The sequence below is a fragment of the Ursus arctos genome, unplaced genomic scaffold (genome assembly GCF_023065955.2).
Source record: "Ursus arctos isolate Adak ecotype North America unplaced genomic scaffold, UrsArc2.0 scaffold_19, whole genome shotgun sequence".
NCBI classification, from domain to species: Eukaryota; Metazoa; Chordata; class Mammalia; order Carnivora; family Ursidae; genus Ursus; species Ursus arctos.
The window spans coordinates 1,641,463-1,668,858 of record NW_026622863.1 but is presented as its reverse complement, the minus strand read 5'-3'; the positions used below and the strand labels follow the sequence as shown (position 1 = coordinate 1,668,858).

The following is a 27,396-nucleotide window of genomic DNA, read 5'->3' as shown; positions in this document are numbered from 1 at the left end:
ATAGTTTGCAAACATTTTTTCCCATTGTATAGGTTGCCTTTTCACTTTGTTGATGACTTCTTTTGTTGTGCAGAAGCTTTTTAGTTGGATGCAGTCCCACTGTTTCTTTTTGATCTTGTCACCTGTGCAGTAGGGTGTCCTGTCCAGACAATCATTACCCGTGTCAAGGAGTTTTGTTCCTGTGTTTTCTTCTAGGAGTTTCGTGGTTTCAGGTGTTATATTTCAGGCTTTAATCAATTTCACGTTAATTTTTGTGAGTGGTGTAAGATGTGTATCCAGTTTCATTCTTTTGCATGTGAATACCCAGTACCACTTATTGAAGAGGTTGTCTTTTCTCTTTTGAGTATCCTTGAAGGGTACCTACTCTTGCCACCTCTGTTCAACACATTACTGCAAGTCCTAGCCAGAGCAATTAGAAAAATAGAACTAGCATATGACTCAGCGATTCCATTTATGGGAATATATCCAAAGGAAACAAAAACACTAAGTCAAAAAGATATCTGCAAACCCATGTTAACAGCAGCATTATTTACAATGGTCAAGACATGGAGACAACTTCAGTGTCAGTGGATGGATGGATGGATGGATGGATGGATGGATGGATAGAGATGTGGTATATATACACATTGGTAATTACTTATTCTGCCATTGAAAAAAAGGAAATCCTACCATTTGCAACAATATGAGGGACCTTGAAGGCATTAGGCTAAGTAAAATAAGTCAGAGAAAGACAAACACTTATATGTGGAATCTAAAACAAAAGACCAGACTCCTAGTAAAAGATCTCAGACTTGTCGTTACCAGACGTGGAGGTTAGGAGGAGGGGGAGTTGGAGGAAGGCCGTCGAAAGGTACAAACTTCCAGTTACAAGGCAAATAAGTCCTAGGGATGTGACGTATGATATGATGACCGTAGTGAATGCTGCCATATGATTCACAGGGTAGGTAAGAGTACATCCCAAGAGCTGTCATCACAAGAATAAATTTTTTCCCTTTTTTCTTCTTTCTTTCTTCCTTCCTTTCCCCTTTTTCTTTCTCTTTCTTTCTTCCTTTCTTTCCTTCCTTCCTTCCTTCCTTCCTTCCTTCCTTCCTTCCTTCCTTCTTTCTTTCTTTCTTTCTTTCTTTCTTTCATTCTTTCTTTCTTTCTTTCATGTATGTATACAAGAAGGTGGATATTAGCTGAACCTACTATCGTAATTCTTTCACAATATATGTAAATCAAGCCATCATGCTGTATGCCTTATACGTGATGTATATCGGTTATTTTTCAGTAAAACTGGAAAAAAGAAGAGTGGGCATCTTTGTCTTGTTCCTGATCTTAGAGGATAAGCTTTCACCCTTTCACCCTTGAGGTGATATTAGCTATGGGCTTGTCACACATAGCCTTTATTAAGTTTAAGTATGTCCCTTCTATACTGTATTTGTTGAGAATTTTTATCATGAAAGGACATTGTGTTTTGCCAAATGCTTTTTCGGCATCTATTGAGATGGTCATATGATTTTTATTCTACATTTTATTAACGTGGTATATCATGCTTGTTGATTTGTATATGTTGAATCACCCTCATGTCCCTCGTGTCCTCACACTTGATCATGGTGTATGGTTTGCTGATACTTTGTTGAGAATTTTCACATCTACGGTCATCTGGGATATCAGCTTGCAGTTTTCCTTTCCTGTGGTGTCTTCGTCTGGCTTTGATATCAGGGTAATACTGGCCTTGTAAAATGAGTTTGGGAGTGTTCTCTCAAGTTTTTTGGAAGAGCTTGAGAAGGATTGGCATTAATTCTTCTTCAAATGTTTGAAAGAATTCATCAGCGAAGCCATCTGGCTTGGGCTTCTCTGTGTTGGAGGTTCTGATGTCTGTTTAATGTCCTTGTTATTGGTCTGTTCACATTTTATTTCTTCGTGATTTAGTGTGGTAGGTTGTATTTTCTAGGAATTGGTCCGTTACTTCCAGGTTGTCTAGGTGATTGGCACGTAGATGCTCGTAGTCATCTCATAGGATCCTTTGCATTGCTGTGGTATCAGTAGTAATGTCTCCTCTTTCATTTGCAATTATGTTTGAGTCTCTCCTTTCTTCTGAGTCTGCCTAAAGGTTTGTCGGTTTTATCTTTTCAAAAACCGGCATCACCCACTGTATATACATTTACAGTTGCCGTGTCCCTTCAGCGTATTGGTGAATTAACCCCTTTATCATTATACAGTGACCATGTCTCATTACAGCTTTTGACTTAAAGTCTGTTTTGTTTTGTTTTTTTTAACATAAGTGTCGCTGCCCCTGCTCTGTTTTGTTTTCCACTGGTCTGGAGTATATTTTCTCTCTCTTTACTTCAAGCCTCTATGCGTCCTTAAAGCTGAAGCGGGTCTCTTTTTACATAGCATGTAGTTGAGTCTTTCGATTGAGTAATTTAATCCATTTATATTTAAAGTAATTAAGAGAATTACTAGTGCTTTTATTAATTGTTTCCTTATGTTTCGTAGTCCCTCGTTCCTGTGCTCCTCCACGAAGCGACGGTTCTCTGCGGTGCTGCACTTTGATGCCGTTCCCTTTCTAGAGTTTTGCTTTGCTGTTACCGTGAAGCTAGCTTGACATCTTTTTAAAGTTGATAACAACTCCAATCACATGAAAAACTGCTCTTTATCCTTATCCCATTTTATGCTTTTGATGTCACAATGTATATCGTTTTATGTTGTGTATTCATTGACAAATTATTGTAGCTAGTTTTTGTTTGTTTTTAAGTAAACTACACCCGGTGTGTGGCTTGAAGTCATGACCCTGAGATCGAGAGTCACATGCATTTCCGACTGAGCCAGCCAGGCGCTCCCAGACAGTTATTTTTAATACTTCTGTCCTTCAGCATTTGCGCTAGAGTTAGTAATGAGCACATGAGCACGCGTGTTAGGGTGTTCTGAATTTGTGCCCCCACCTGCATCAGCGTGGCCTGTATTTTCGTCTGTTTTGTGTTACTGATTAGTGTTCGTCCATCTCTACCTGCAAATTCCTTTTAGCACCTCTCGTAAGCAGTCCCGAGGTAATGACCTCCCTCCATTTGTGTTCTTCCTGGAATGGCTTTCTGTCCTTCATTTCCGGAGGACACCTCTGCTGGCTCTTCCGGCTGGCAGCTTTTTACTTTCAGCGCTCTGCGTGCGTCATCCCGCTGGCCTCCGGCCTCCATTGCCTCTGGCCTCCATTGCTTCTGTAGACAACTCTGCTGAGAGCCTGTGTGGGTTCCCTGGTGCACAAGTTAATCTGTGGCTGCTTTTAAGCCTTTTTTCCCCTGTGATTTTAGAGAGTTTCATTATAATGTGTCCTGGAGAAGATAGTCTGGGGTTGGAATTTGGGGGGTCTTGGAGCTTTGTGAACATGTCTTTCTTGAACTCAGCTCTCTCCACCCCTCTGCTTCTCTCCTCCTGGGACTCAGTCCTGCACGTGGCTTCTCTGGAAGTTCTCCTGGAGCTCCCGTTGGGTTTTCCTCCCCTTTCCTGTTTGCAGCCCTTGTTGGATGCATCCGGGGACGTGTCTCCTGGCTCACCGCTGCCTCTTCTGCTGGACCCGTCCGTCACTGAAGCGCTCTGCTGAGGGTCCATCTCATTGTATTCTTCAAGGTCAGGGTGTCTGGTTTTAGAAAAAAGTTTTCTATTTCTTTGCTGAACTTCTTTCTCCTGTTGTTCATGCATTGTTTCCCTAATTTTGTTTGATTGTCTGTGTGTGTTTTCTTGTTGTTTACTGAATTTCCTTGAAAAGGTTATTTTGCATTCTCTCCAGACGCTTCATAGCCCTCCCTTTCTTTAGGGTCAGTCATTGTCGTTTTGTTGGTTTCCTTCTGAGGTGTTATGTCTCCATGATCTTCTGTGACCCTTGTGGCCTTGGGTTGGTGTCTGGACATTTGAAGAAGTAGCAGCCATTCCGGTCTGCACGGACGGGCTCTGGCAGGGAAGCCTTTCACAGTTAGCCCATCCAGGAACCTGGGAGAGCCATCTGGTGGTGTTCCAGCGGGCTTGCTGCTGGAGTCCTCGGGCAGGCGGCCTGGTGCCCGGGTCTGCAGGGTTGGGTATGGACCCCGGGTTCCCTGCGGGCCAGTGCTGGACTCTCTGGGGCATTCAGGCACGTACCTGGCCCCCACCCCGCCCTTGAGGCGCGTGTCTGTCTCAGCGCAAAGCTATCTTTTCTTAGCTGTGCACCAACGGGATGCTGTAATCTCACCCATGCTCCTTAGCTTTTGGAAGGCATCCTCCTGTGGGAATAGTTGTTCAAACTGATTTTTCCAGGAGGGGACGAGCGCCAGAAACCGCCGTGCTGCCATCTTGCTGATGGGACTCTTAGTAGCTCCCATCTTTATGAAGTCTCACCTGTAGTCACAAGGAAAAGTCCAGGCACAGATGACATCACTGCTAAGTGTTTAGATATGCTTAAGAAAGAACAGCAGTCTGTTACAAACTATTCCACAGAACGACAACGAAAAAGGCTCATGTCCCATCTTGTTTTATGAGGCAGCGTAACCTTGATGCACAAACCTGATAAGGGTGTTTCAAAGAAAAAGCGAGGAGGGAAGGGAGAAAGAGAGAGAAGGAAAGATGGTTCTAGAGCAGTCTCTTGGAAACAAGCTGGATTTCTTAATATTGAGTGGTAATAGGTTATGAATAGGTTATGAGCAAGTTGGGTTACATTCAGGAATGCAGGTTTGTATATTTAAAAAATCAATCAGTGTAATTCAGCACTTTAATGAAGAGAGAAGCCATATGATCCTGATAAACAGAAAAATCATTTGTACGGTTCAGCTCCCATTCATGATTAAGAGAGCTTTTAGCAAACTAGCGGCAGAAAGGAGCTTCCTTAATTTAATCAACCGAGAACTCTGACAAATACCCTGCTTAATGGGAGATACCGGCCGCTCTGTCCCCGAGGTGAGGCTGAGACAAGGCTGGCTACCCAGCATGGCTCTTGTCCTTACACCACAGAACCTGGCCAGAGAAGGAGATTTAAAGGTGTAAGTCTTGAAAATCCAGAAATAAAACTGTCATTATTTGCAGAGATACGGTTATAGAGGAAGAAAATCCAGAGAAATCCATAAGCAAGCTGTTAAAAGCCGTGAGTAAAGTTAGCAGGGTTGCTGGCCACCTGCTCAACGTACAAGACTTGATTCTATTTCTAATTACCAGGAAAATCAACAATGATCCCTTGTTTACTATAGCCGTTCAGGCACTTAAATTATGTAGAAATTAACAAAAGATACCCGGGACAGAAAGCTGTAGGGTCCTGTTGAAAACCTAACGAATGGACATCGCTGGCACATTCGTGGATTGGAAGCTTCACGGTATCCGTTCTTACCCAAATGGCGGATTCGGTGTGCTTCCAACTGAAATCCAAGCAGGGAGTTTTTGTGGAAATTGACAAGCTTGTTCTAGAATGTATTCGAAAATGCGAAGGGCCAAGAATGGCAGAGACCGTCTTGAAGACTTTGAACAACTTTGGAGGACAGTGTGGCCGCAGGGCATCGGGGTGGGATGAGGCGCCGTGGGCAGACCCGCCGGAGCAGGGTTTCTCCTCGAGCGATGAACGACGCAGCACAGGGAGGAAGGGCGCTGTGGTCCCCGGTGGTTCTGGATCAGTTCGATACGCACAGGGGAGCCGTTGTGAAACCCCATCCACAGCAGGTCCCGACATCAGTGGGGCAGCATGTGCAGGGAGCAGCATGTAACTCCTAGGAGGAACGAAGGCGTTCCCCTCATGAGCTTGGAGCTCCAGAGGTTTCTTACCCTGGATATGGAAGTACGGAGTGGAAGGAGATGCCCGGAGGTGGAGGACTCTGGCTCATCCAAAGGCGCTGCTGGAGACAGGGCAGAAGAGCATAATGGGCTAGGGATTTTCCATCCTCTTAGCCAACGGAGGGCATGTACCCAGGATCAGTAGGGTCGTGAGGTTCCCTATTACCTGTAAGGTAAACAGACAGTGCTATGTTTAAATGGACCAAATGGATGGAGGAGGGAATTCTGATCATTTCTAGAAACGAGGGTTGTAAGCGTCATCTTTGCTACTGAATGACATAATGATTAATGAATTTTTGTCATGGGAGCACATGAACAGACACGTAACAAGAGAAGATCCACGAATGGCCCATGAACATCTGGCAAAGTGCTCCTCTCCCTGGTCAAATCCAAGCCACCACAAGATGCGTCAGTAGAGAAGTTTTAAAAGATGCACCGTATCAAGGGTGTGAGCTACGACGCGTGCGGGCGGGAGTCCGTCCCGGGCCTCGTGCCCAAGCGAGCACGTGCACCCCAGCGGTCCAGCGGCCCGCGTGAGCGTGTCCCCAGCAGGACAGTGAGTCCGGAGGCCAAGCCGGCTTGTGTGACCCCATTTGTGCTGTTCTGAGACCAGGCAGGGCAGCCACTGGTGTTAGACTCCCTCGGGGTGGTGGGGGGAGGCCGTACTGACCCGGGGAGCCTGGCATCACAGGTGCATCGCTGCGCACTTTTCTCTCTCACTCTTCATTTTAAGAGATTGCTTTTTTTTTTTTTTTTAAGATTTTACTCATTTATGAGAGAGAGCAAATGAGCGGGGGTGGGAGGAGGAGAGAGAGGGGGAGGGAGAAGCAGGCTCCCTGCCGAGCAGGGAGCCCAAAGTAGGACTCGATCCCAGGACCCTGAGATCATGACCTGAGCCGAAGGCAGATGCTTAACGACTGAGCCACCCAGGCGCCCTAGAGGGTTGCTTTTTAAACAAAAGACAGAAGTTTGCCAGCAGCAGACCCACACTGAAAGGAGTTTTAAAGACTGTCCTTTTGGCAAAGGGAGAGTGACCCTAGACGGGCGGTCCTGAGGAGCAGGGAAAGTGCAAATACGTTAGTGGCCTGAAAACCTGTACTGGGGAAAACAACGTCTGTAGGGCTTAAACGTAGTTTTGTGGAGGAAGATGCAGGAGGAGCGCAGGAGACAACTACGTTTGGATTCGGGTCCTGCAAGCCGTAGTCCCTTATCCACAACAGGCCTAGAAACCGCGTATAGCGTCCAAACGAATGGCGGGGCGCGGGGTCCGGGGGGGGGAGTTATAATTCAGAAGAGCCGCCGGTCAGTGCAGAAGAAGGCAAGGAAGTAGGGGGACGGTGGGGGGCTCTGCTTGGAGTGCAGACAGCGGGGAAGTGTGCAGGGCGCTCACGGGAGGGCCGGCCTCCGCACCGAGGGTCCAGGCGAGTCAGGAGCGCGGTCGGGGCCGCGTCGCTCCTGGGGCAGCCGCGATCCAGCAGGGCAGCTGAGCGGCCACGCCGTGTTTTTGCTGCCTTGCAGCGTGCGGGAGGAGGACCCCGTGGACCCCTCGCTGGGGTGGGGCGCCTGAGGGGCGTTCAGCTCGTGAGCGCAGCCTGGTTTAATGTTAGAATATCGCCCAGCGTAAGTCAGCACTTGGAAGATACGAGCTTCTCAGCAGACACGGCAGCAGCTCTCGATGGACATCTCCCATTCGGAACGTTGAAGACGGAGGAGATGAGGACGGTCAGCATTCTGGAAGCACAAAGGGAACCTCCGTAACGTGGTCGGGGCTTCCACAGACAGCGGACAGCGGTCGGCGTGCTGCCACGTCACTAGGGCTCAGGAGCACGGCCAGGGTGCCCTCACCACCTGGTGACAGGTAGTGGGAGGGGAGAGACTCATCACAAGGACGTGACTGCGTTCTAGAACGTTCCAAATAATTTCTGAAGATAAATTAACGGAACTGTTAAGGCTCGGCAGTGTTTGGGGGATCAAAGTCGACATACAAAGTACCGCATTTCTGTGGGTCAGCAGCAAGCGCTTGAAGACGAACCGTTAACAAGCCATCACATGGGCTTACCGTATGTGAAATTCCAGCTTCTAAATCCAGTTAAAGACACACACATGTTTTATGGGGGGGGGGCCTGGCCCGCGTCGATGGGGTAGAGCACCCTTTGTCCTGGACCTGGCCTGTCTCCTGTGCTGCTGGCCACTCCCCCAAATCCCGACACCAGGGGACCCGTGCACCCCACATCAGGTCCGTCTCCCCCAGCCTGGACTCCATGGCCCAGCCCTGCCTTTGCTGCCCTGGGTGTGCCCTCTACTCCTGCCTGCACCCACTTTCTATCACTCACCCTGGCAAAACCCCAAACCTGGAAAACCTGCAGTTTCGCCTGCCTGCACCTGCAGCTGCCCCTGGTGAGCTGGGGGAGAAGCCGCTGGCTCACTGGTCGCACGTCCACTGGGAGACCCTGCACTGCCCGGCGGACTCTTGTTTCATCATTCCTTCCGTTCGCGTTCAGCCAGCCTGGTGCGTCTCCCCGTCTTCACTCCCCTGGGGATGCTCCCTTACGTTATGCCCTTGCTGCCCTTTGACTCTGCCTCCCGCCCTTCCCGCAAGACCACCATGCACCCTTGTAAGGCCAGCCCACCTGGTCCTCTGCCCGGGCCGCCCTGCACTGACAGGCCCTGGGGAGATGCATGAGGGTGAGCTCTGGGTGCTTGTGGCCAAGGGCAGTGGAAACAGGAATGCACGGAAGCTGTGGGTCTGGTGTGGGCAGGGGTGGGCGGCAGCCGGCAGTGGGGTGAGGGCAGCATGGCCTGGGGCCGTGGCAGGCTTCGTGCTCTGGCCCCTGGGATCGAGCCAGGCCTTCCCTGCACATGGCACCCACAATGGTCAGACAGGTGTTGGGTTTTATCTGAGACCATCAGAATCCGACAGCCACTCCCATGAGCCACTGTGGATGCTCACGGCTCGGCCACCACAGCCAACTGAGGCCCGCGTTAGCGATGAGGAGAGTGACACGTTTAAAGAAGGCCAAGCATGGCTCCTCGGTGGGAAGAGCCCTGTCCCGGTCTCGTGCCTGAGCACAACAGGAGGACGGAGGGCGACTTGCCCTGCGGAGGGAGTGGCCTCTTTCTCGTAGGCAGCCCTGGAAAATTGGAGTCAGAGGTGGAAGAGGCCTCATGGTGCACGTGCCCTTCCCACAGAGTGGGCGGTGCTCACCGTCTGCCCTCGGGTGGTCGCCCCCAGGGCACGGCTTCCTGCTTGACTTGGCCTGAGAGGCACGGGCTGGACATGGCGGCGGGAGAAGGCAGAGGCCCGGGTGCATCTTTCCTGCTGCCCACACCCCATCCCAACGGTGGTCCTGTTGGGGGCCCTGGGTTCTGCTCCCCACCCTCTGCCCTCGCTGGCACTGGCCTTGGGCACCGTCCAGGCTTCTTGATTTAAGAGATGTGCATTTGACCTTGAATTCAAGTCCCAACCCCAAGCTGCTGGAGCTGCTCCGTTGTGCTCCTCCCCCGTGATTCCCACATGGACTTCCGGTGACCCCCGTCTGCCTCTTCTGCCCAGAGGCAAATGGGCTTTTCCTGAGCTCCAGACCCAGCCGTTGAAGCGTGGGGAGGAGGTCACAGTGAGGCATAGACCACAGCAAAGCCAGAAACCCACGCTTGTTCCGTGATGGCGTGGCGCGTGGGGCCTTGCCCTGAAGTTGTCATCCATCAGCTGCTGTGTCTCTGGCCTCAGAGCCGCGAGTGGCGCGGAGTCCTCTCTCTGTGTCGTCGCTCGGAATCCCGCCTGTGGCCTCATGAGCCAGGTATGCATGAAAATCGCCCCCATTTGCCCAGAGAGGTGAGGCAACTCGGGCAGCATCTCAGCATCTCGGCCTCCTGCCCCCTCCGTGCCTTCCCCCACGTGATCCTGCCGGTGGGTCTCCGCCCGCCCAGCACCCCGGAGTGGTTGGCGCGCAGTCTGGTGTCAGCGTGCCTGGAGGACGTGTGTCTCAGCAGCAACACTGCTGGTACGGTCTTCCGGGAGAGCGTTTTCCCTCTCCCCCCCACCCCCCCACGGATGATGCCAGGAATTTCTGCGGCGGCCGCTCACCCCGGGCCGGGCGGGCTCACAGCTCAGAACCCCCCGCCCCCATATTCTCATTTTCAGAAGGGCTTGTCCCCACATCCCCGAGGCGCAACCATCTGAAGTCACTAGTCTGGATTCTATTTTCCGGACTGCGCCAGGCAGAGGGTGGAAGGCCCCAGCACGAGGCAGGAGCTGGAGGGAACTTTCTTCCGCTGTGTCATGGTGGCTACCTTGGGAAGCATTGTCCTGTTCTTGGCTTTGGGCACCAGGAGGAGGGCCTCACCCTCCAGGGTGGCTGCCGGTGTGAGCAGAGCCCCAGGTCCCCATCTCAGGGTTGGCGTAGGTGGAGCCTAGCCTAGGGCTGCCCGGTCAGACTCAAGGTTTCCTGGTGCCCCCCCGCCCCCCCCCCCCCCGGCTGCATGCGAGGCACTGGCCACACTCCTGAGCAGGGCTGGCGTCCAGGAAGGAGTGGCCCGTGTGCGGGCGGACAGACTGGGACAGGGACCGAGCGGGGCCCCTGCTGCCACGCCTCCTCTGTCCGCTTCCTCATCTGATATGGGAGAGCGTCGGGCTTCCGGCTCCCACCCCACATAGAGCGTCACGTGCCCCTCTGGCACGGCCACCCTCGCTACTGTCATCCCAAAAACCCTGCGTCGTGGCCGCGGGCAGGAGTGAGAGTCGCCCAGAACAAATGTAAAGTCTGCAGCGTCTCTGCTCCAGCCCTGCTCGTCTTCTGCCTTGAGGTTTACCTGCAGAAGGAAGTGTGGCAGGGGCACCTGGGTGGCACAGAGGTTAAGCGTCTGCCTTCGGCTCAGGGCGTGATCCCGGCGTTATGGGATCGAGCCCCACATCAGGCTCCTCTGCTATGAGCCTGCTTCTTCCTCTCCCACTCCCCCTGCTTGTTGTGTTCCCTCTCTCGCTGGCTGTCTCTATCTCTGTCGAGTGAATAAATAAAATCTTTAAAATAAAAAAAAAAAAAAAGGAAGTGCGGCGGAGCGGAAGGGGTGCCCGCCGGCAGCCCGGGAGTGAGGGCGTCAGCATTGCTGTTAGGACTCTCACGGTCATGCTACCTCTGCATGGGTTCCCAGAGGACCCGGCCATGCAGGAGGGACCGAGATCGAGGCTGGGGAACGAGGCTGCTGGCTCCACCTGTGTGGGGCGGCCCTGTGCCAGACGCAGGGAGGTGTATGGAGGGGCCCGTGCTGCATGCTCCAGTGTCTCTATGGCCGTGAGGCCGTGCTCCCATGGTGACTGTGCTCCCATAGCCATGCTCCCACGGTGACTGTGCTCCCACAGTGGCTGTGCTCTCATGGTGACTGTGCTCTCATGGTGACCGTGGTCTCACGGTGACTGTGCTCCCATGACCGTGCTCCCACGGTGACTGTGCTCGCATTGCTGTTCTCCCATGGTGACTGCTCCCATGGCTGTGCTCCCATAGCCGTGCTCCCATGGGGACTGTGCTCCCATGACTGTGCTCCCATGGTGACTGTCCTCCCACAGTGGCTGTGCTCTCATGGTGACTGTGCTCCCATAGCCGTGCTCCCATGGCCGTGCTCCCTTGGTGGTCATGCTACCATGGCTGTGCTCCCATGGCCGTCCTCCCGTGGCCCTTAATCTTCCATAAGGCTGGCATCGTGAGGTGTCCAAACTGCATTCACTTGTGGCCGCCATCACTGCACCCCCCTCCCCCCGCTGGTGCTGGTACTGTGGTGGCTCCCGTGTGTCCGGGTCCTGGCTGAGGGGCAGTGTTACGGTGTGGGGGACATGTGTATGGGCTTGCTGTCTCTTCTAGTAGAATCAAGCCACTGCCTACTGTCCTGGGTGCAGGCACAGCGCACAGGATGTTCCGACTGCCCCGGGGCCACAGGGATACGGTGGTGACGCCGGCTGGCACTGTGGCGCCCGGCAGAGCAGGAGCGATAAGCATTCACCTCTGTGCCCAGTCTGGGTTGCATGATGTGGGTATTGCTTTTCTTGAAGATGCCCCACAAAACTTGGATGTGCCCTTCACCTCGTCACCAGCTCCCAAATTTCTCTGAACCGGGTGGCTGAGGGACCGAGCGGGAAGGGCTACGGTCATGGGACCAGAATGTGGGCAGTGGGTCTGGTTTTCAGCTCGTTTCCTATGCACTGTCCCTGGGACCCTTCTGGTTACTGACCCTCCCAAATAAGCCATACTTAGTCCGTGTAAACTGTGGGCTGAGCTGAAAACCCCAGAGCTGGGGGATGCTTCCCTGGGGGGGACAGATGCAGGCCTCGCTTCCGGGCAGGCCCCTGCTTCCCTCTGGGCCCTGCCTCTCAGGGAAATGGACCCAGAAGACCCTCTAGAGACCCCTGACCAGCTCTTGGGTGCCGACCCTTCAGGTCACTCTGTCTGACCACGTCCTGCCCAGCCCTGCTCAGGCCATCCAGGCTGTCAGCAGGAGGTGAGCTGCGGGTCCGGCCCCTCCCCCTGGCTGCTGGCCCTGTTTCCTGCAAGGACCTGTGGGTGTGACCACACAGGGGCCCCTGACTGGTGGCCAGGCCGAGTGGGTGGGGGTCAGGCCTCTCCATGGATCCCAGGCTCTCTTCGCCTGCCCCAGGATGAGGCATAACCTCAGCGAGTTCATGCTGGCCGGCCGGCCTGGGGCAGCTCCAGGCCTCCGCTGAGCCAGACCCGGCTTATCACAGCTAAGCAGCTCCATCTTTCTTGCTGGCTTCCTCCAGCCTGTCACCGCATCTGGGATTGGTGGGTTTTCAAGAATGACCTCAGTGCCGTGGGTGTAGCTGACTTCGGGCCCATGGCTGCTGATGACAGGGAAAGCCTATGTTTGCTCTTTGTTGCAGTTTGCCACAGACCTTGCAGATGGATCTCGTGTGTCCTCAGTAAAATTTGCTTTACTCTCGTGCTTCTTTCTCTAGCCAGGACCAGGCCCCAGGGGCCTGGGGGACGGCCCGAGTGCTCCCCGCCCTGCCCTGCCTCAGCCCTCTCTCCCTCGCAGTGGCGAGGCCGGGGGCATCATCTCGCCAGTAAGTCGTGGGTGCCAGAGCCTTGCAGCTTAACAGGGTACAAAGGTGGGTCGTAGGAGGTTCTTAACCAGGAGTGATTCTGACCCCCTGTGGGACATTGGCCAACATCTGAAGATATTTTTGGTTGTTACAGCTGGGGCAGGGGCTGCTACTGGCATCTAGTGGATAGAGGTAGGATCCAGGACCTGTGGGGAGTTGGAGTGAGGAGGGAGGGAGTGGGGAGGACGTGGGGGGAGGAAGAAAATACCGAAGGCCCCCACTTCTCCAGTGAGGCCAGGTGTCTGTCAGAGCACAGCTGGTTCCCACCTGCATGGCATCCATTCCTTGCCTTGGCCAGGACTTGGGGGGCAGATGAGAGAAGGGATGTCTGCATGCAGTGGCCACTGGAGGAATGGGCACTGGACGGGCTTCCTGTGGACGCTCAGGGTGCAAGGGGCATGCCTGTCCCTCGGGGCCTTGCTCAAACCCATGCCCTGCCCCCCCCCCCCCCCCCCGCTCACCACCCCTCTGGGACGTCCTGGCCCTCCTCCAGCCTGGGCCTTCCTGTGGCCTGAGGCCCCAGGCAGCAGAGCATGTAGTGGATGGTGAGGGTTCAGCTCGGATCAGGAGAGGATGGGGGGGGCAGCCTGGCAGAGCTGAGGATGTGGATGGGTCAGCCCCACACGCAGGGGTAACACTGGTCCGGGAGAGAGGGGAAGTTGTGTGGACATGATGCGGATGACGCATCATGGTTCCCCACGAAAGCAAGGGAGTGCCCCCGGACAACAGCTGCCCGCCGTGCCCTGCACTGCCCAGCACCTTGGTGTGTGGGCCTGGCTCCTGCAAACTCAGACCTTCTCCCACAAGGCTCAGTGTGCTATCGGAATGGAAAGTCCAGTGAACCCCATCCCAGTTGGGCCAGAGAGCAGAGGTCTGTCTGTCCATCTGTGCTCTGCCTCAGGTTGCCATGTGCACTCCGTCTCCTTCAATCCGTGCAAGTGCCTTGTCTCCTCTTGGCCTTGGTGCTCGTCCATATTGTAGGGTGTCTGGTGTCTCCTGGACGTGAGACTCCCATGGGGCAGGAACTGAGGCTATGCCTCTTGGCTGGCCCATTGAGGGAGGGGGCAGACTTTCAGCTCATCCCGTTACTGGTCATGGGAATGTTGACTATTTAACGTGGTGTTTGCCAGGTGCCTTCTGCTGCAAATTACTATTTTCTTCTCTATTTTAAAAAAGATTTTGTAGAAAAGTACTTTAATCTATGTGAACCTTTCATGCTTCCTCAAACTTCTATTTATTCGTTTATATGAGTTTGAACTCAAGAACTAGTGTTTCTTTTTTTTTTTAGAAATTTTTTTTAAAGATTTTATTTGACAGAGAGAGAGAGACAGCAAGTGAGAGAGGGAACACAAGCAGGGGGAGTGGGAGAGGAAGAAGCAGGCTCATAGCGGAGGAGCCTGATGTGGGGCTCGATCCCAGAATGCTGGGATCACGCCCTGAGCCGAAGGCAGATGCTTAACGACTGCGCCACCCAGGCGCCCCAGGAACTAGTGTTTCTTTAACAGAGTATCATCTGTCTGTCTCGGTGAGCCCCGCCACGCTGGCTCCCGAGCGTGTTGACAGCCCCTGGGCTCCTGGTTGGCTCCCTGGCTGCCTAGTGTGCCAGGTGTTCCAGAAGCATGTGACACTTCCCTGCCAGACTGAAGTGCCCATCTCTGCAAGGAGTCCTGGTCACTGTTAGTGGAAGATGGTATTTAGAAACCAAGATGTGGATGCTACGGGTGCTCAGGCCCCGTGCACTGGGATGTCCCTGCCCCCAGCCGTGTGTGTGTGTCCACACAGACACACCACTCGCTCACGTGCCTGTGTGTACATTTATCTGCTGATGAGTTTCCCTGGTCAGCTGGTTGTCAGCTTGCTCCCCTTGTCCAGCGGTCCACATTTTCAGTTCTTCGATGCACAGAACTCCTCCTTGATCTATGCCAGGATTGCATGGCCCGTAGGAACCATCTTCCTGGATGGCACTGTCGGAGCCCATCAGGGGATGTGGCTGATGGCGGAAGGCAGAACAGAATTTGTCACTGAGGCTCTCTGAACAGATTTCTGAAAGAGCTGCTGGCATTTGCTGTGTTCTTAGTAAGAGCAAAAAGCTGAAAAGCCCTCTCTGTGTCCAGAATGATTCTGTGAATCATGGCTTGGGTGTCCGCTGCAGACTTCTAGACTCCCGACTGCAGGGCCGGGGGCAGCGGGCAGTGGCAGGAGGTCTCCAGCCTGAAGTGCATGGAGGTGAGAGGACAGAGTGTTTTAGCACAGCTGGCATTCGGATCCAGGGCCAGGCAACAGAGAGCTGCAGACTGTGTCCAGGGGTCGCCAGGACGTCCTGCTTTCTGGAGTTCGTCCCCAGTTGTTCACTCCACAAGACAGCCCCATCCCATGCCCTTGTGCTCGGGCCAGCAGGGCCTTCTGCTCGCAGGATTCACCGTGCAGCAAGGAAAGCGGTGGGGAGAAGCACATCCGAACACCCAGCTATGCAGTGTTTCCTTGCCCTTTCTCCCTCTGCTGCTGTAGAGGCGGCCCATCTCCTCCACCTGGATGTGGTTAATCAGAAGGAAAATCATGCCCACCTGTGGCCCATTTCCTTTGTGAAGGCCCTTGCCCGACCCCCAGGCCACACCTGCCCCCGAGAAGCTGCAGCTAGCATTTGCTCATCTGACTGCTGGTGCTCTGACCTGGAAGGCCCCAGCCGCTTCCTTCTTCTTGGATCCAGCCGCAGAATGGCCTGGCTAGAGCCACCAGCACAGAGGGAAGGTCTCCCAGGAGGGTCAGGTAGAGGGGCAGCATTAAATCCCCAAACTCGTGGCCGACCAAGGCTTCATCCCATCCTGCAGGCTGAACAGGCCCCAGGGGCCACGCTGCAGGGGCTGGGCAGTCTCTACAGGAGGGCAGGGGCAGAATTATGCCACTGGCCACAGGGGTTCTCACCACTCAACAACTTGCCTTGAAAGGAGAGGTGCCCTTTGCTGTTGTAGGAGCAAGAGAACATAGGAGGGAATGTTGGGCAGTGAAGCAGGGGTGCTTGGGGTTTGGGAAGGGGGTTCTCACTGTGGCGCCAAGCCCCTCCAGACAGGCTGTCAGCCTTCAGTTGCTCCAACCGCAAGGCTGCGGGCTGATTCTCGCCATCTTCCTGCACAGATGGCTCAGTCCTCGTGTGTCCAGACATCTCTTCCCGCAGATGTCCTTTCTCAACCTGAACTTCATGGTTCCTCATGCCCCCTGGGCTAAGGAGCCCCCTAGTTAACTTGACTGGTATTTCTTTCTGTGGTCTGAAAATACCATCTCAAGGGTGAAAAGGACCTTGTATTCTCTGGTGTTGGTGGTAGACTAAACTCCAGTGATATGTGTAGCGTGTGAATTATATCATAAATAAACTGTGATTTTTTAAAAAGTAGGCTGCACACCCAGTGTGGAGCCCAACACCAGGCTTGAACTCACGGCCCTGAGATCAAGACCTGAGCTCAGATCAAGGGTCGGATGCCCAACCAACTGAGTCACCCAGGCGCCCCAAGCTGTGATTTTTTTAAAGGGCCTTATTATTTATAATTATAATAAATAAGTTAATGATAACAGCGCAACTCTTGGGCACTTTACTGTTCTATCTATTACTCTTTTGGTCTTTAGACAATTGAGTGTGGAAGAGAGGTCAGACACCATCATCTCTCTGCTGGTAAGGAAGTTGTGTGACAGTCACAGCCCCAGATAGGGAATGGTGGGGCTAAGACAGCCGGTAGATTTTGACTTTGGCTCTTCCTGTGTGCTCATCGTCAGCTGACCTTTGGTGATTTCACACTGGTCACCATCCTGGTCTAACTTGGTCATTTTCAGATCGATTAGTCTGCATCCCTGGACCTTTTCATTGCTTTTCTCTGAATCTCTTTCGTTTGGCCCCCTCTTTAAGACAGCTCTGTGGTGGTCAGGCTCTCCGATGACCCCATTGACCCATGCGTCTTGGTTTTGTCATCTTCCCGCCTTGAATCAGGTCCAGTTCAAGTGGCCCATGGAATTGGGTAGAGCTGGCGGAGTTGACTTCTGAGACAGATATAGAAGGCGCTGCAGCTTCGTCTTGGTCTCGGGGCCGCTCTCTCTGAAGGATGTCCGTCATCACTGGGACACTCAGCCCATGGAGAGGCCACTTGGAGAGATGCTGAGTTCTGTGGCCAAGAGCCCCACCCTGCCAGCTCATGATGGAGCCACCTTGGAAGGGATCCTGCTGCCCCAGCCACACCTCCAGACTGCAGATCCAGCCGATGTAAGCCCACAGCTGCACAAGGGGTCTCAAGCAAGGATGCCCTGTCCAGCCCTTTCCAGAGAAAGAGGGTCCAGGTCCCAGTTATATAGTTGAGCAGTGCTGTTGCCTGCAGCAGTATGGAAAATAAACCTGCACTAATGGGCTGAATGATGGAGTAAGATTTGTGGGGGGAGCTCTGAGGGAGGCTTCTCCCAGGGTCTCGTAAGGTCAGGCATGAGGGGAGAGAGGAGCTCCCCACAGAGGACGGTGAGATATCAAGGAGATACACTTCTGTGTTTGAAAATATCTTTCTCATTCATGGTGGCAAACAGTGCTAAAAATAAGAAATGGTTGGGATGGGGACCATTTGGGGTTCAGGACAGACTGTGGGGCCAGCCTCCAAGGTGGCATCAGTGATCCATCGTTGTGCTGTCCATGCCCTGTGCGTGCCCCTCGCACACTGCACCTGGGCCAGGGCTGCACGTGCAGTGTCACATGGGGGAAGCAACAGCACGGGGCTTCTCCTTGGTGTGAGACTGTAGGAGGCCTGCAGCTCCTCCCCGCTCGGTCCGTGGGGGAAGCCAGCCCCCTGCTGTGAGGACCCTCAGCAGGCATGTGGGGAGGAGCTGAGGCCCCAGCCAGAGCCAGTCAGCTTGCCGGCCAGTGAGGAGCCCCAGTCCAGCCTTCGGATGAGACTGCAGGAGGGCATAGCACATGTGAAAACCACCCAGTCAGCAGAAAGGGTGAGAGATGGTAAGTGACATTTGCTGTTTCACGCCAGGAAGCTTTGGGGCAACTTGTTACGCAGCGATACCGACAGAAGCACCCCCCCCCCGCACAGGATACAGATGAGGGGATGCGCCACAGTTGTGGACCAGGGACAGACGGAATCATCCCTGTTTCCTCCCTCAGATGCTTCCTAAGATCTCAGAGTCACTGCACGCTGCTCAGCATCTCTTACCCGCTCTGAGGTTTTGTCTTCACCTGGTTCTGGAGCGTGCAGCGCCGTGAGGAAGGCAGTAAGGCCACCTGCCACCTTCACGTGACGGCAACCAGTCCAGCAGGTGCACCCCTCGGGGGCCGGTGTTTGCGTCTCGCCTCCTCCCGAGCGTTGGCCACGGACGTCCGCAGGAGACCTGTCCTGTCTGCCCCGCGAAGAAAGAGGCCTTGTCTGAAGTGCCTGGATCACAGTTTTTGTGGGTACACCAGCTGCGCTCATCCGTGGCCGAGCGTTGGAACAGCTGGGGGAGCTTGAAGCCCGTGGTCCTGCCACAGCCCCGAGACTCTGGTTGGGTCGTCTGGAGCACACTAGCGCCGGGGTCCGAGCCCCGGCCGGGGCGCTGTTGTGCACCCACAGGTGAAACCACTGGTTTTGGCCTGCCAGGTCTCTGCTAATAAAGCTCTCCCAGGCCTCATTTACACACTAGAGCTCTTGGTTTAAACGGAGAAGCCCACAAGCCCACAGCCTTGGGAGACTGCTGTTTTGGAAGCGGTGGCCAGGCCTGAAATGGTTGACGCGTGATCGCATTTGCCACGGGAAAACCAGTCACGGTGCTGCCGAGGGCAGGAGGCCCAGTGTGGCTTTGGAGGTAGAGACGGCCACCAAGCCCGTGGCTAACCGGTTAAGTGAACACCTTGTGGCTGGCACGCGGGTGTGGTTGAGTCACGAGGCTCCTCCGACAGCGCGTCCAGAGAGCTCCGAGAAAGGCCAGGCCGCAGCCAGCAGGACGTTTCATGCACGTGAGACATGGATTTCAAGGTTCGGGCTCCCAGGAAGTCTGTGGGGCAGCAGAATGTAGCCAGGGCTGACCCGTCTGGAGCAGAATTTCTTCTTCCTTGGGGAAACTCTGCTTTTGTCTCGGTGTCCTTCAGCAGAGGGGGGCTGGCCCACATACCCCTCAGAGGGTGACCTCCTTCACCCGGAGGTCGGCCATGCCCACCGGACCCCTTCCCCAAAATACGCGTGTTATTAACAGGGTGGGGGTACCGCCCAGCGACATGTAGCCCTGACCTCCTGCTCCCAAACTCGGCCTGGCTCTTCCTTCCGTCCTGGCCATGCCCCTGAAGGAGCTGCCTGTTGGGATTTGGTCCCCAACCCCTTTGAGGCGGTTGCTGCCTGGGCTGTGAGCCCGTTGTGCCTGTTGACATGCATGCTGTATTTGCACACCGGCTGCCGCTGATGGGGATGCCCAGGCGGCCATGATGGGGACCTTGAGGCCCTTGCACCAAAGGACACTGTCCAGACAAGGCTTAGAAAGGGAGCACCGGCGAGACGGCGTCCTTCCTGCAGGCCTCACAGGGCGGGATTTCTCACCTCTCAGGATGGCTTCATGTCCCGGCTGGGTGACTTGAACAAGTCACTTAGCCCTCTGAGCCTCACTGTTCCCATCCGGAAGATGGGCACAGTGGCGCCGGCACCCATCTCATGACCTTTCCTAGTTTTCCACCCCCCATTTGGGGGCGCTGAGCGTCCGATTAATTAGTATCTTCGGAACGTGTTTTCTGGATCTTGGATCTCCGTGGGGTGACGGCATCCAGCGTTGACGGCACTTTCGAGGCTGCAGACGCACAGCAGAAAGTTGGCTGTGGGCACAGGTGTGTGTGCGTGGGGTTGGGCACCGCCTGCGCGAGCCCCCAGCAGAGGGACCAGGCGGCGGTGATGGCGTCTGTCTGGGTTTCTGGTGATGGCGCCTCCAAGAATGTTGCATGTGCTTAGTAGACATTAGTCCTGAACCTTATCCCTCCTGGAGCGGTGCACTCAGTATCCGAGTTTGCCGAGCTCAGAGAGGTGAAGCAACTTGCTCTAACCAGCCCAGCCAGGAAGGGGTCAAGTCAGGGTCCGACCCCGACACGCTGCTGCCTCCCGGGGCCACGTGGTGTGGCTGCTGAGGGGCCTCGCCCCATTTCTACACATGTGGCCACGGGCTAGAACTCTGGGGTGTCAGCTGAGCTCTGGAATCGGAAACCAGAGCCAAGACTGGGGACGTGTCTTTTCAGTCTCTGATCCAGTGTCTACAGGGTCCTTTCTGATGGCGTCGTAGTCAGGAAGGACACTGGAGACCCCAGGGACGCTTTGGAGGGTTGTGTGGCAGCGTCGCTTGGTCCTCGTGGCTGGACGGAAATATGGATGTGAGCACATGTGTGAGCGCATGTGTCATGAGTGTCACGTGTGAGCATGCGTGTGCGAGTGTGCCCGGGGCCTCTTGGGGGCTGGGGTCCTCTGCAGGGCTGCTGTCCCCCGAGAGGGGTCACTCCTGCCAACTCTTTTCACATCCGCTGCGGAATCCCTGTCTGGCGCGTGGTAGGAGCTCATACCTACTTAAGGGAGAGGCAAGCTGTGGCCATGTTAAGCTCTCATGACTCAGTTTCCCTGGTAGCTCACGAGAGCCCAGGATGCCTTGGTAAGTGGACAGAGCAGGCAAACCTGGGGCCGCGGGACGTGTGGGCTCAGAGCAGAGCCAGGCTTTCATGGCCCTTGCCTCCTCTGGGCACATAAATCGCTCCCCCCAAGTTCATTGGTCAGTGGGTGCTACTTACCTCCTGCAGACGTGGACTCGGGGGCTCACGAAGAAACATGACCGGCCGAGTGTCCACAGAGAATTAAGAGGGGCCGGAATTCATCCCGTCATGCTTCTCCCCCTGGTGCCTACCACCCTCCCTGAGCTTGGGGGTGGGTCTGAGCCGCTACACTCTCCTGAGGGTGGCCCAGAAAGGAGCCCAACAGAGGGCAGCCCCTGCAGGCCTGTGGGCTGGTAACCCCCAGGGAGGACGTCTCCTGAACTCCCCCCCAGCAGGTGCACCTCTGTGCTGCCCGAGGAAGCAGCCCAGAGGGTTAAGAAGAGCAACAGAGCCTCACAGAGCAGCATCTTCCGGCGTCTTCCCTGCCTGCTCCCGTTTATGGAGGAGAAAGCATGAGAAGAGCCTGGTGGAGACCAGGAGCCAGTCCTTCTTCCCCGAGCACAGCCAGTCTGCGTCCCCAAGTGCGCGAGACTGGTTTCCTTCGGATCCCTCCTAGCCAGGCAGCAACAGGGTTAAGTGCGTGAAAGGGGAGAGGGAGTCCCAGGCTGCCTGGGACTTGAAACTCCCCAGCTGAGAGCAGAGCAGCCCGAGGAGAGGCAGAGGCGGCTGCCCCGCCGTTGCTGCAGGCACCTGGTCCGGCGCCGTCCCAGAGCGCACGTAAATAGCTGCCCGACACACACCGCATGCCAGGACGCGCGGCAGACCGCCACCGCTGCCCCGGGTAAGTGCAGGCTCCCCGCGCCCGCGCTGGCCCAGGCGCCGGCTCTGGCACTGGCTGCCCGGGAGGTCGGAAGTGCAGCGCTTTCATTAGGGGTTTGGATGTGATGCTCCCGGGGCACGCTGGGTTTTTATTATTAATGCATTCAGACTCGCAGCCAAATCGTGGGAACAAATGCCATCTGGGGACGCCTTGAAGGCCAAGCGGAGCCTTCCGTTTCCCCGTAGAAAATTCCAAGTCTGGACAGAACGTGAGCTCAAAGGCACATGCGTGTGCTGGGCACAGAGACCCGCCCGCAGCCTTTGATCCTCCGCCAGCAGGGGCGCCCCTTCATCACGGCTTGCTCCGGGCTGTCTGCACGGTTTCCTCTCCGCGCTCCGTCCCCGGGGACGGCTGTATCCCTCAAGGCACCCGCTTCACACGCGCTGGGAGCAAATCCGAGGAGCTGTGCTTGTGGCTAAATGTGCATCTCGTCACGGCGCTTCTGACTAAGCGAGCAGGCAGGGCCGGGTCCCCAACCAGCCAGCTCCAGAGCCGGCCGGGCAGCTCGCGACTGCACGCGGTCCATGCCGGCCGTGCGCCGCTGGTGACAAGCTGCCCTTACGGTTTGGTGAGCCGCGGTGTCCTCACACCGGCGGGCGCCGTGCAGCAGCGTCCCCAGCAGGCCTCGCCCTGTGCTCCCTGGTGTGTCTGGTTCCCATTATCACGTCAGGCAGCGAAGGAGAGTGACAATCGCCGTTTCCACATCCACTTCCTGAAAGTCCCCGGGAAGGTTCCTCCACCACAGGCAGGCTCGGCCGCTGCGGGTTCTCCCGGCCTGGGTCTTCCGGCTGGGAAGGATGGCTGCTGAGTGACAGACGGGAAGGGACGTGGCTGAGGTTTCAGAAGTTCCTGTCCCCCCGGGTGTCACTGGGCTTTGAGCAGAAGTCGGGTGACGTAAGATCTTGGCGAGCTGCTGCCCAGAGTCGGCGATTCCTCGTGCCTCCCGTGTCCTGCGCCGTGATAGGAGGGGGTGGAGGTGGCTTGGGGTTGTTGAGAACACTGGCAGGATCCCCACCCAAGTGCAGATGGTGTGAGAACAGGGCCCCCCCGGCCACCCTGCGGCTTCCGTAGCTCTGTCCCTCCTGGAGGTCAGGCGTGTTCATTCAGGAATGCCCCCTACTGATGGTCACAACTGTATTCCCAGAATCGGACTCCATGGAACAAGGTCCCCCAGACCTGGAGCTCGGCCTAAGCAGAGTGGTCAGAGCGAGGTGCTGGCGCTGGACTCCAGGTGCCCGGGCTGTGACCCCAAAAGGGAAGATGGCCAGGCTCCAGACGAATGCACCTTGTTGTGGTTTTGGTGTTTCTTTAGATGGTGCCTCATGTGCAAGGGTCCTGAGGCGCTCCGGAAGCAGGATTGAGTCTCCGCCGGCCTGCTGGCATGTTTTCTGTGGCTCCCACCCCTCACCTCCATGATCCTGCAGCCGTGAGCCCACAAGGGCCTTCAAGTGTGGAAAGTGCCATCACTGCGGGCACTGGGGGTGGCAGTTGTGGGTGGGCTCCCCTGCCCCGCTCCTCTGGTGGGTGCCCTTCCCCTCTGCTCTGTACTCCAAGCGGCCTGGGCTCTTCCACTGAGAACTGCTTCACAGTGGGGCTCCTTGTGGGGTGCTCCCTGAGAGAGTTTGGGGCTCAGGCCCCCAAATCCCCACTCCTCAATGCCGGGGGCCCTCATGGGTGGGGGTGGTGGGTCTGGTGCCTTCCTCGTGCAGCAAATGTGCTCTCACCGCGTGGGGCAAGGGGTCGGACCAGCCCTCGGGAGCACTCGGGATCACTGAGTCCTGCACCCTTGCTCCGTCTGGAAATTGCCAGGCCTGCTCCCGAGGATCCAGGTTTACTGTGTCTCCTGCGTGCTGGCGGCCACTGTGGCGGTTTCCGTCCTCACAGGGGCTCCCCCAGAGCCCAGCAGGGAGAGGTGTCCTAACCCCCTCGTATGGTCACGGAGATTCGGCCTCAGGGTGGTTAAGACACTTGCCAAGGCCACCCAGCCCGGAAGCTCTGAGCCGCCAGCAGGCTGGCCGTCCTGTCGTGAGGTCATCTGCCTCCCAGATGCCACCTGAAAGTCCCCAACGGGTCCATGGAGATAGTCCGTTCCCTGCAAGCGTACAATGCCGTGGTCTTCAGTTATCCCTAGAGCTGTCAACCTCACTGCCATCAGCATTAGGACACTCCCCTTTAGCACAAGCCCGTGCCCCTGCTCAGCCCCCCTCTCCCTGGCCGGGCAGCCCCCTGCCCGCTGCTATCCCTTGGCTTGCCTGTTCTGGGCCTTCCCCATGACCACACAGCGTGTGTGCTCCGTGGCTGGCCTCCCTCCCTCAGCATCGCGTCCCCCAGGCCCACACTCGAGGTAGCACCTGCCTCCCTACCAGATCTTGGCCCTTCCTGCCCGGCCTCATGGCCTCTGGAAGCGTCACCAGCGCACGCCCTGTGGCTCTCCGTGTGGCGACCAGAGAGGCCCCTCCGCTGCTCACTGCCACCTGGCACAGAGATGCCCACGGGGCCAGCGGCCTTCAGCCATGTGAGCTGTTGGCCTAACCTGCTCCTTGTGACCAGTGCGCGTGCCCCCGGCTGCTCTCCTCCTGGAGAGGACACCCTGTGGATATTCACAGGAGTTTGATATCTGTAACACACATGGCATTTCCAGGGAGACCTGGGGGCGCTTTCAGAATAGCGTGTGCGGCATGTCTCTGAAGGCAAACGTGGTGACCTCAGGCAGGACTAGTGTCACTTCTGATGGACAAAGTACCCAGGGCCAGAAGCGCTACGCTGTGAAAGATCCCCGAGCCCCAGCTGGGGTTTCCATGACGTGGGAGTGCTGCCCTCCTTGCAGCGGGACACGCGGGGCCAGGACGCGGGCTACGTGGAGGCAACCGGTGTTCTCTTGCTTAGAAGGGAGGAAGTCACCGGATCCCAGACGCCAGGCCCAGGGCACACGCAGGGTGCAGGTCCTCCCGCCAACTGTGTGCCCGTGGATGGAAGACGCGGCCCCGGACCCAGCGTGCACGAACCAGGCCACATTTCAGGCAGGCGGAGTCTGGGCGCGGGCCCAGCGGGCTGGTTTCAGGGAATGTGTGCGGAAGTCACCTCCCAGGTCAGCCACCTCTGAGTAATCGAGGATTTAAACCCAGAATCCACTGCCTGGCCACATCTGGCAGTATCCGGGCCAGCACAAAACGTTTCCTTCTTGGCCCGTGAGCCTCCACGGAGGGAGACGGCGTGGAGGGCCGCCAGCGCCGCGGGCCGGCTTCCAGCGTCCCACCGCTCGCCCCCACACCTCTGAAGTCAGCGCATTGCAGAGGAGTTACGCGCCGTCCTGCCCCCGCTCCCCGCGCCTTACTGATGTGCAGCCCTTGGCAGACGGTGCTCCCGCAGGAACGCCCGCCCTCAGACAGGCCCTTGAGTGCCGTGAACTCCCACAGAGACGGGTCGCCTCCCGGGGAAGAACCCTGTGTACTTTCTCCAGCGAGTGGGTACGTGGCCTCATGCTGCGGGGGTTCCAGAACGTTCCCTCAGGGTCACCGTCCTTACCTTCTTCATTCGTGTGCCACCTCCCACTGAATTCTTTTCTTTGAAGGGTCAGATTTCCCCTTAATAACCGATCCAGACAGCAGACACAGCGGGAGAAAGGAGTGCTGTGTCTGCGCAGCGGGGACCAGAAGACCCTCTTCCTGAAATGTCGGACACCATCTCCGGCCTCGACGGGGGCTTTCCCCCTCTGCCCTGTGGCCCGTGCGCAGACAGGCTGGGCCGGCACACAGCTCCTCCTGGTCCCGAGAGGCTGGGGCACGGGTGGCAGTGCCCACCACGAGAGTGGGCACCTGGTGCCCCCGTTCCCAATGCGACGGTGCCTGAGCTCAGCTTGGTCCCTGCCTCCGCGGCCCACGGTGGGCACGTGTGAGGGCAGGTTTATGACTTTCCTGGTTTAAGACAAGGTGACTATGGTAAGCTGAAAATGGCCTAGAACCCGTGGCCGTGTGACCTCAGTGGCAAAAGGACTTTGCAGGTGTTACGGTGTTAAGGATCCCGAGACAGGGAGATTTTCGGGATTATCCAGGCAGGCTGGGTATCGTCACAGGATCCTTGCGGGCGCTGTGGGGGGGACTCGTCACAGACAGAGGCCATGTGACCACAGAGGCAAAGGTTGGAGCGCTGTGGCCACACTTGGAGAACCCCCCCACCCTGGTTCCCACTTGGGCTGAACTGGCAGCTCCCCCAGCCCCTCAGGTTCCATGCACTGGTTTGGGACGGGCTGGCTCGGGGCGGTCACGGGGTGTCCCCAGCTGGTTACGATACAGGCGATTCACAGGGCCTGCGTAAAGAGCCACGGGCCACGTCACTAACTGGGCAGCTTCACGTGCCGGCAGCGAGGACTCGCTGGGCTCCTGCCTGCAGGCCCTGGGTTCTCTTCAAGCCATCATCCTTTGCTTCAGCGTGCACCAGCTCCGAAAACAGGTCCCACCGTGTGAGCTGGGGCTCCCCACTACAAACCAGAGGGTGGCCTTCTAGTCTATTTACACATTTTTACGTATTCTCCATGCCCAGCTCACGACCCCAAGATCGAGAGTGACATGCTCCTCTGATGGAGCCAGCCAGGGGCCCCCAGAGTGTGGCCTCTGAAATCTGCTCTTTGGACAGTAGCTTCTCCGGAAGAGGCACAGGTTCTCTGGCAGCAGGAGGGAAAGTCACAGCCATCAGGAGTGAAGCAGATGGATTTCGAGCAGAGCAGAACCTCGAGGCCTCCCAGCCAGGAAAGGGAGCTGCGCAGGTCAGCCATCCTGGCTGAGCTCCCCCTGCGTGCCTTATTCACGCGGGGCCCAGGTGAGCCATGGAACACAAGCTCTGGCAGGTGCCAAGCCCATGACGACGTGGCCAAGATGGAGAGCAGGTGTCTGAGGGGTCCAGGATGGGTCTGAGGACCACGGAGAGACGGCAGGGGAGTGGCATCTGGTCCCGCCTGCTGGTTTTGCAGATAGGTAAACCGAGGCACAGAATGGACAGTGTGGCTCACGTTTGCAGGCACCTTGGGCTCGTTCACCTTTTGAGGCCATGTTTTCCTAGTAAAGCGGGATGGTCAGCAAGTGGTCAGTCCCTCTGGTGTGTGTCCAGCACGACGTTGCCCCCTGCGGTTAGCGTCTGCTCCTGTCACTGGCCTGATGCCTGCCGGGTGCGGGTGTGTGGGGAAGGGGCAGTGGGATACATGGGCAGGAGCTCTGGCTTTGGAAAGCCCCCACGCGGACCACTGCTTGAAGTTTTCAGCTCCTCTGGAGAATGTGGGGATCTCCCTGGCGTGAGAACAGTTCCCGCACGGCTGACAGTGATGTTAGGTTGGGACACCAGCCTCGGTGCCGAACTGTGCTGGACAGGCCTTGGAAGGCTGCGCTGGGGGGCCCCACCACCCCCCGATTATCTGGGGTGGTAAAAAGGAAATGCCTCCCCCAGCACCTCCCCAACTCCACGGCTCTGGGCAGGCCACTACAGCCCCATCCATAAGGGGACCACAGCATGGCAGGGGGTGGTGGCCGAGCTGGGAGCTGGTAACTCACGGCTGCCCAGGCAGGACACAGGCCACTGTCTGGGGGGAGCCAGCTGACGCAGAAGGGGGCACGGCTGGCACGGGTTCCAGGCTTCAGGCTGGCTGCTGTTTCTGCGATCTGAATGTGTCCTGCCTTGGTGGAGGGGTTTGTGGTCTGCAGCCTGTGTGTGTTTTTCGTAAGGATCTTAGGGCATTGACATGACCCTCCCAATTTGAAATACCGAGTCTCTCAAACAGAGAAGCTCACGCCCAGCTCACCACTGGCTTGAAACGCAGGTCCTGCCCACGACCTGCACTGGCACTGCCGACATCAGCCCAGTGCTGCCGGGTTTGGAGAGCTCCACCCCCACTGCTTGACCTTCCAAGCACCTGTACCCATTCTGCAGACAAGGAAGCTGAGCACCAGAGGCACGAGGTCACGGGGTCAGTGAATGACAAGTCCCCAGTGGTGACCCGACTTGTCCCCGAAACCTCCAAGTTTGATTTGT

General features: G+C 56.4%; 1 protein-coding gene across 1 annotated transcript in view; it reads left to right on the top strand.

The window, feature by feature from the left end:
- The window catches only part of BANP (BTG3 associated nuclear protein), a 129,940-nt gene extending 112,439 nt beyond the window's left edge, over nucleotides 1–17,501 (top strand). The window contains exon 13 of the mRNA XM_057314076.1: nucleotides 16,851–17,501. Coding sequence (XP_057170059.1) covers nucleotides 16,851–16,904 — 54 coding nt within the window. The 3' untranslated portion in view covers nucleotides 16,905–17,501. The remainder of the gene's footprint in view (nucleotides 1–16,850) is intronic.
- Nucleotides 17,502–27,396: the final 9,895 nt, after the last annotated feature.